At 41.1% G+C, this 8,753-nt stretch overlaps 1 protein-coding gene across 1 annotated transcript; it reads right to left on the bottom strand.

Moving 5' to 3' along the window:
* Positions 1-6,780: 6,780 nt before the first annotated feature.
* On the bottom strand, positions 6,781-7,707 carry LOC108399846 (olfactory receptor 10X1-like). The gene has a single exon (XM_037024003.2). It carries the CDS (start codon positions 7,705-7,707, stop codon positions 6,781-6,783), a length of 927 nt encoding a protein of 308 aa, XP_036879898.2.
* Positions 7,708-8,753: the final 1,046 nt, after the last annotated feature.

The following is an 8,753-nucleotide window of genomic DNA, read 5'->3' as shown; positions in this document are numbered from 1 at the left end:
TGGATGGCAAAGATGGAGACATGGGAGGAAGGACGCACAGCATGCCTTGGGGCCAAGAAGAGAAGGTGGAAAAACTAAAACATTATGGCTGGAAACTCCCAAGAGTCAAATTAAGGGAATTCAGATGCTGAAGTAGATTGAGCAATGACAGAAATTGTGAAAAGGGACCTGTCTACATTCCTTTATTCTCGGTACACAGAACAGTGCTGAGAACATAGCAGATACTCAAAACACATTGGTTGAATAAGTTACAGTCTTGATTTGTATAATCCACACTAGAGTTCCTTCCAGTTGTACGCTGCAGCTCCAACTTGGCCCAGGATCAGTCCTGAGGACGGGGACAGAAGGTATCAGAAAATGGGGTGGAGAGTGAGAAGCATCCTAGGAGACTCATTGTCTGGTTCACAAGATTTCTGGGAAGCCAGTCTTGCTTTGCAGCCCACTGTGGCCTAAATTATCTTCTGATTCAAATGCAAGTTTGCAGAAGGGCCCTTTGCATCCAGAGGCACCCATCACGCCTGCCTACTCTCAGTATCACTTGATATCACGGGTTTGCAGCTCAGCTGTTGAAACAGAATGCTGTTTGCTTTTCAGACTGGCCTGCTATTGACAAGGACTGTCTTTTACAACCAGAACAACTCTGGCCTCCAACCCCTGCCAGATACTGTCTCTCCCTATTTTTAACTCCCTGCTTCAAATCTGCTCTCCCTCTTTGAGAAAGTCCTCCGGGATAGCCTGTCCCTGAATCACAGCACTCAGAGCCCTCAGCTCCCTTCGAGGGTGTTAGTGCACTGTGTACACTGAACTCCTGTGTATTGTTCCTCTCCCTCCCCTGTTTACTGTAACTTCTGGGCTACATCTTCTCCCTTGTGCATCCAGGATCAACAGTCCTCCACCACGGGCAGGTCAAGATTTTCATATCAGGCCAGCATTCAACCATCAGGGCAACCCAGGGCAGATAAGCCTGAGTATCAACGTTCATGCAGTGATAAACTCTTTAACACACCCTTCCCATTTGATGGTTTAAGTTCCAAAAAAATTAATGAGAGAGATCTCAAGGATTCCTCCCATTGCACTTCCCCTTAGCACTGAGAGAGCTCTTTACCCACAGGTCTCCCAAGGCCTAGATGGTATTGATAGGGTTGTACAATTTCCATCTTTTACGTGCTCCCTGCCGCAGTCACCCTCCCTTCTACATCACCTGTCCCCTTGTTTATCCCTCCAGTTGGCCCCAAGTTCTTTAGACACCACTGTTTCTACCTCTGCTCTTAGCACATGAATAAACATAACCGTCGGTGCTTCTGCAAAGACTTTCTCCAGTAGATTTCTCACATCTGCTCTGGGGCCTCTGACTCTATCAGCAGATCTGTGGGGTAATTGTGTATCTACCTGAATTTTTTTTCCTCAAGAGCAAAACTCTTATTCAATTCTCTATTCTTATTAACTTCAGTTCTTTGTACATAATAAGCACCCAGTAAATCTTTATTAAATGAGCATATAATAAATAAGTAATGTAATAACTTAGGAGCTTGGAAAATTAATGTTCCTTCTCTATTTCAGAAGCAGAAGCCTGAACCTGTTTTCTAATCTATCAAGTGGGGATGTTGTTACTTATGATAACATCTGTCTCTTCTACTTTATTAGGCTATGTGACAATTAAGAGACAATTTAGGTGAGGGTGATTTGCCCACAATATAAAGCACATTTATTATTTTAAGACAAATTGGTGATTCCATAGGTCTGTGGGCCTGAAGCCACACAGACATCACTTCCATAGCCCCCATGGCTCTTTGTGTCAGCACAGCTGCCTGGATTCCTATTGAACCTCCACCTCCTGGATGTTATATAAATGAAGGCTGTACAGGCCATTGCTGACCCCCAGTGACCCTTCTCTGGAAGCCACACAAACCTTCATCCACAGACACATTGGGCAGGGCCCGGTGCACAGGCACATCCCATTTTCAGAAAAAATTAAGTTTGTTTTGTTTTCCTTGAACGCTTCCTTTGATCATCACAAACTGAAGCATTGTAATTCATTTAGCAAAGAGCCTGGTGAACAACAACTGGGGACTGTCCGGAATCATCATAATTACTGTCTTAGCCTGTGCAGCATGGCATCTACAGAAGAGAGCATAATGCAACTGATTACCGTGAGCCAGGCACTGCATCATTTCGTAGCTTAGTCCACCTGACAGACCAGGGAGTTTAAGCATCTTCATCTCTATTTATAAATGGCATGGAGAGATGAGTGATTTTTTATGTTCAAAATCACACACTGAGAAAACTATGGAGCTGGAATAAACCTAGATAATCTGGCCATGGAGAAATGGCAGCAATATAGGTATAATTTATAATATATAGTATAGTATATACAATAAAGTATAGGTGTGTGTCCTATACATTCTCCACAAAATAAGTAGGTGTTCATGGATATAATCAGAGGATTTATTCATGTAAAAACAAAGATTGTTTATTCTTTTCCTTCCTTCTTTTCTTCCTCTTTCTTCTCTTTTTTCCCCTTCATCTGTGTATTGCAGTCAGTTTCAATTATCAGTTTAAAAAAAAATCTTATTTGAATTTGGGCCATGTAGATATGGACTGCATATAGCAGTGGGACACACTTAGGGCAAACAGGGTGCTACACGCTAAAAACAGCAAGCGTAGCCCCACAATTTCCTGTCCTTCCAGTGTGTTCACAGATCTGAACCTCAACAGAAGGTAAAAACATCCCTAACACCCACGAGCATTTCAAATGTATTTCTCAGGCATCATTGCATAATCATGAGCATTTGCATCTGAGCAAAAGAGCAGGATTGGCAGTATGAGATGTTTGGAAGTTTGATCAGATTTTTAAGCCAGTTGAACATCTGGAGAAATTCAAGAGATTTTCAGGATTAGGAAGGATCTGGAAACCACAGGGAATGGATGATGTCAATAAGCCAGTTACCTGTTGTTGCTGGGCAGGTGTGGCCACCCCCAGCTGCTCTTCAATAAAGCTGATAGTTCATGCTACTCCCAGAGCCATTGGTGGTATGACAGGACAGAGGCTTGCAGGTGAGCCTCTGAAGCAAATCTGGTATATAGTCCCCTAGAACACATGGTCATGGGGACCTACCTCTCCCCAACAAGACTGTGTACAAGTCACCTCAGGGACCACACCTGATACAAGGAAAGAGCAAGGTCTGGGGGGACATAGCCCTTGGGGGAAGGAGAATAAAGTCCTTGAGTTCATTGCCTGAGTGCTACAGTGCAGTGCGTCTGCAAACCCTATTTTCAGAGGGTGCTGAAGAGGCTACTTGTCTTCATCAGTGGATAGATATAAAGACAGTTATACTTTAAAGTTCTATAGAAGAAATAAAATAATAAAGTAAGAGAACTATGGAGAAATTAATTCTCACTGGCTGTTTAGAGTCTTCACTTTTTCAACAAAATATTATTTGTCAGTTTCTGTCCACCTTTGCATGCGTATCAACTGTCCATGTTCATGGGTGAGGGCGAAATGCTTTGTCTACCAACCTTTAAGTCTGCAGGCCCCAGTGGGGAAGTGTCTTTTCCTGTTCATGCCCTTCATAGCCCTTTGTGAAGAGAACTCAGCTAGGAGGGTGCACACGCAAGTCCTCAGGATGACTGCAGTGAGCATGGGCTGAGGAGTCATTTCAGATTCCTAATTCCTGCCCCGAATCTGAATCTGATTCTGAAAGTGATGGCATTCTCTGCCTCTCACAACTCTGGGCTTCCTGACAGCCTTCATGCACAGGGAACTCCTCTGCTTCCGGGTCTGTGGAGCTGTCACAAATGAGGTAGGTTGCCTCCTAGGGTATGTGCTCACCTCTCTGTCATTGGATGTGGCCAAGCAGAGGCCAAACGACCTCCTGTTTAGGACTGATTCAAACATGCCAAGCTTGCATTTCTGGACTGAATCCACTGGATTGATTATGTATCTGTGGTTTTATAATATTTCACTTAAGAGCTTCATCTATGTTGCTAAGTGAGATGTCAAGATTTAGTATCTATGTGATACATGTCCCCAAAATGAATTGGAGAGTGTTTACTCTTTTCTGTTCATGGAAGATTTGTGCAATTTTGGAAAAATTTCCAAGTTAAAATATTGGCAGAATCTACTAGTGAAACTAAATGACCCATAGTTTTTGTCATGATGAATATATTAATTAAAATTCATTCTGTTGAGCATAAATAACTATTTCTCCTGGTATCAATTTAAGTATGTATTTTATAGGAATTTTCTGACTTTATGCAAGTCCTCAAACTTATGTTCATGAAGTCATTCACAAATTCCTCATTTTTTATTTCTGTATGTGTTGAGAAATACCCAGATTTTCATCTCCATAATTGTTTAGTTGTGTTTTCTGTCTCTATTTGTTCATTAATCTCACCAGGGAATAATATAATTTATTAATATGTTCAATTTTCCAACCTTTGAATTTTTTGAGCCATCCAATTATATGTTTTGTTTAATTGATTTTTCTTGTTATTTTCCTTTACAATCTTTTTTGTGTTCATTTAATGATTCCTTTCCTAAATCCTTGGGACATATGTTTAGCTTGTTCAGCCTGTGAGTTTTTCTAATATACATTTTGAAGATTATGTATTCTCATCTCATCACTGAAAAGCTGTATCCCATAAGCTCTGACATACAGTATTTTATTTTCTTCCAGTTCACATTATTTTTTCTAATATCTATGGGACTTCTTATTTGATTCATGGTTTATTTAGACGTGTGATTTTACTTTTAAACATATTGATGTTTTCCATTTACTTCCATTTGCTTACTTCTAGCTTAACACAGTAGATTGAAGAGGCAGCTAGATCCCTGCCAGTCACGATATCAGGTAAACGCAGGTTATTAGGCCAAATGCAAATGCAGGAAAATGAGTCTAGACTTAACATGATACCTTCTATATCCACTATGAGCTGGTACATTTTTAGTTGTATTTGCAAAATTTTATAGCTTCCCTAGATTGAATGGTCAATTCTAAGGGGTGGAATCAAAGTAGAATAAATACTCTTGTCATTGAGGCAGAAACCACAGATAGAATGGGATAAATATTCTGTTTGCCCATGTGCCCCAGAAATGTTTCCAGGGAAAAAAATAGAGTCATGACAATGGATAACCTTAGATAGTGTATGTATATAATAGTTTTTATTCATTATTTCTTTTGCTTTATAAAATCCCTATATAAATAATGGAGTTCAGAAATTACTTCACCGATTTTCATACATCTTATACACACCAAAGTGCAGTATAAAAGTCATGCCCATCATGAGAGTGCACAGATTTGGCAAACAGCAGAAGTGAGAAAAAGATTCAGAATATGTCCTTATATATTGGAATATTCAGGAAGATAACTTACTACTATTGGGGAGGAACAAATTTCCTCTACCCTTCAATGACTTTCTCCCTGGTCTAAAAATCAAGTTTAAATGGAATGAATTAAAAGGAGAAAAAAAAACAAAGTTTAATTATGTACCTACAGAGGCCCAATAATAAAATTGATACTTAGGGAAACAACCAAGACATGCACCCTTTATGCATTTTAGACAAAGAAACATAAATCTATAAGGAACTGACAGGGCCAAGAAAACTTAAGTTTGGGAGCTTCAATTATTAAGGAGTTCTAAACCACATTTGGGCTGTAGTAAATTAGTAAAAAGCGGCAAGGTCTCTTATATAGGCTTCTGTGGCCTCGAGTGTCCTGTCCCTCATGATAAGGACGCCTCTGCTCCAGGAGGAGGGAGCGAACCTTTCACACGGGATGTTTATTTCCTGGTTTCAAGAGGAGAGCGATTGGGGGTGTCAGAGAGTTTCTCCTGCTTCTGCTGTTTCTCCAGTTGTTTCAAGTCAAAGTAACAAGTATTCCAAAGGGGCACATTAGCGGGCAGCCTGCCCTTGGTCCCTCTCTACTCTTCTGTGATGCAGCCTTCACAGTGTTTCTAATCATCTTCTGGATGATATAAGGATCTGATACTGTGTTGATCTGGGTTCCTTCATTACACATTGTATGTCTGCGAAAATTACTCCCAAACACTTCATTATCATGACAATTGTAAAAATATTTGCTTTCGAATAACTTCATCTTGAAGAAAATGGGGGTTATTTCCATATCCCATCCATGTATTCCCACAGTCATATGACAAGTATGCTCAAGCATGCTGTTTATTTGAATCAATGTTCCAAGATACCCTGTATATTCAGAAGTTAACATCTGACAGTACTGGAAGGACACAGTCATGAGGAGTCTTATTAAGAACTTTTAGTGATCAATATGGCAAGTTGTCCACATACCACTTTGGTCATGAGATTTAACAAATATAGATATCAACCCAGACATGCACCAATAGACAGTTGATGATTTCGAAACAGTGTATTGTCTATTGGAAATGGTGTACCTCCTGGGACATGAACCAAGTACATCAAAACATCGTCTGTAATATTTCTCAATTTCTTAAATATTTTAAAACATCTCTTAGTTTAGTGGTCACAAGTGTTGTTTTATCCTTCCACAACTTTTTTTTACCATTCCATCAATGGTGCGGGACACCAGAGGTTGACTGGCAGAAGCCTAGTATCTGCAAGGACAGACAAATGTGGAAGTACTTGGACACCTCCCTTAATAAGCCAAGTAGATGCTTGTCATGGTTGAACTCCCAGACTGTCACGTGATCCCCATGGTAGGCAAATGGTAGAGGCTTCTCCAGATGTCACAGGATAAATGCCTCATTGACACCTGGGGCGTTTGGTCATGTAGCAATAGTCTATGATTATTTATCCAAGAAACCCATCTTTCCAAGCAGCTTGCTAAAAGCATTCTTCATGTCTTTATTCCTGAGGCTGAAAATGAGGGGGCTGAGGAAAGGGGTAATGACAGTGTAAGGGACTGCTGTGAGGGTGTCATCGCCTCCTGAGGATTCTGGCTTCAGATAAACAATAGCTGCAAAACCAAAGTGGATGACGACCACTGTGAGGTGGGAGCCACAGGTGGAAAATGCCTTCTGCCTGCCCTCAGCCGAGGGGATCCTGAGGACAGTGGAGAGAATGAAAACGTAAGTGAAGATGATGAGCAGGAAGGTGCCCAGCAAGCCTGACACTGAGACCCCTGTGACAACGGATTCTGTGAGGTCGCCGTCTCGACACGACAGCCTGACAACCGATTGCATATGGCAGAAGAACTGTTTGACAAGGTTGGGGCTGCAGAAAGAGCCCCTGAATATCAGGGAAGTCTCCGTCAGAGAGACAAAGAAGCCTCCAGCCCAAGCACCGGCCACAAGTTGTCCGCATACCACGTTGGTCATGAGGACTGGGTATCTGAGAGGGTTGCAGATGGCCAGGAAGCGATCATATCCCATCAAGGTGAGGATGATACAGTTAGTGCCACCGAGTCCCAAGAAAAAACACATCTGCAGGCCACAGCCTGTGACTGAAATGCGTCTGTTCTCGGCCAGTAGATCTGCCAGCATCCTGGGGATGATGGTCAGCGTGTAGCAGGTCTCAGAGAAAGAGAGGGCACTAAGGAAGAGGTACATGGGGGTGTGGAGAGATCTGTCCACCCACGTCAGGCCCATGATGGCCAGGTTCCCTGTGAGGGTGACCAGGTGGAGGCAAAGGAAAAGCACGAAGAGGAACGTCTGCACGTGTGGGTGACCAGAGAAGCCACCAAGAATGAACTCCGTCAGGACTGTCCGGTTCATCCTCGGTGTCTGAATGTCTGAAATCTGAAAGAAACAACAAATGTTTCACTCTCCATTATTTTTTGAAAACTCTGGTGTGAATAAGACAGTTGTTCAGAGGTACGATTCCCCACTGATACGTCATTTAAGTTAGTAAAGCAGTATGTGTATGTTGGTGATGTGTTATTCTAAGTGTTCATTGATTTATTTCACGAATGTACAACCAGCTATTGATCATTTATTGTGTGACAAAATGTCTTTTCTGCATAAATTTTTAAAGGATTTATTGGCTGGTAAACAAGGGGAAAGGGTAATTCATAAATGTCCACATGAAGGAAATTTGGGTGGATTATGGGAGTCAGATTTGGGTCAGATTCTCAACACTGAAAGACCTACCAAGTAGCTAATAGGTTCAGGGTCTAGCATAGCTATTTACTCATACTATGTTTCCCATAAACATTTAATTAGTGAAGGCTGACAGTTTTCTTAGCAATTTTTGGACCATATTTGGACAGTGGTTTACAACTGTAAGGGAAGACCAAAGTCATTACGTCTTCTTGGAGATAACATTTAAGTCCTGAAATATTAAAGGGAAGTCAAGAACATTCTCTATTCCCCCTATTCTGAGGAAAGAGAAAGAAGATAGGATGCTCCCAGAGAGTATGTGGATGCCACTGATACACTGGCCCTTTATGCAACCATAGTGTTGGTAGTACTTGAGATTTTGCCCATTTCTTCAGTGTCAACCTCAGCGTCTGGTAAATGCTGGTGATTGTATGAACTCTTTGAAAATTCTACATCTGATATGATTTCATCCTCCTCTGACTTCTAAAATATATTTTTTCCTTGTATTCCACACATTCCCTCAGCTTTGTATTGTATTGCTCTATTGTTTTTCCTTTCCCATATGTCAACATTATTAATAACTAACATCAAAGAGGTTACATTTCACCAAGTTTTTCAGATGTTTGTTGAATTTACTCTTCACAGTGTAAATGTAAAGTGCACAGAACAGCAGTGAAATGTGTAGCTCAGCTATGAAAATAATCATACTTATTTTAGAAATA

The sequence above is a fragment of the Manis javanica genome, chromosome 14, assembly GCF_040802235.1.
Source record: "Manis javanica isolate MJ-LG chromosome 14, MJ_LKY, whole genome shotgun sequence".
NCBI lineage: Eukaryota > Metazoa > Chordata > Mammalia > Pholidota > Manidae > Manis > Manis javanica.
Note: the sequence above shows the minus strand (reverse complement) of the source record. Positions and strands in the feature narration are given on the sequence as shown.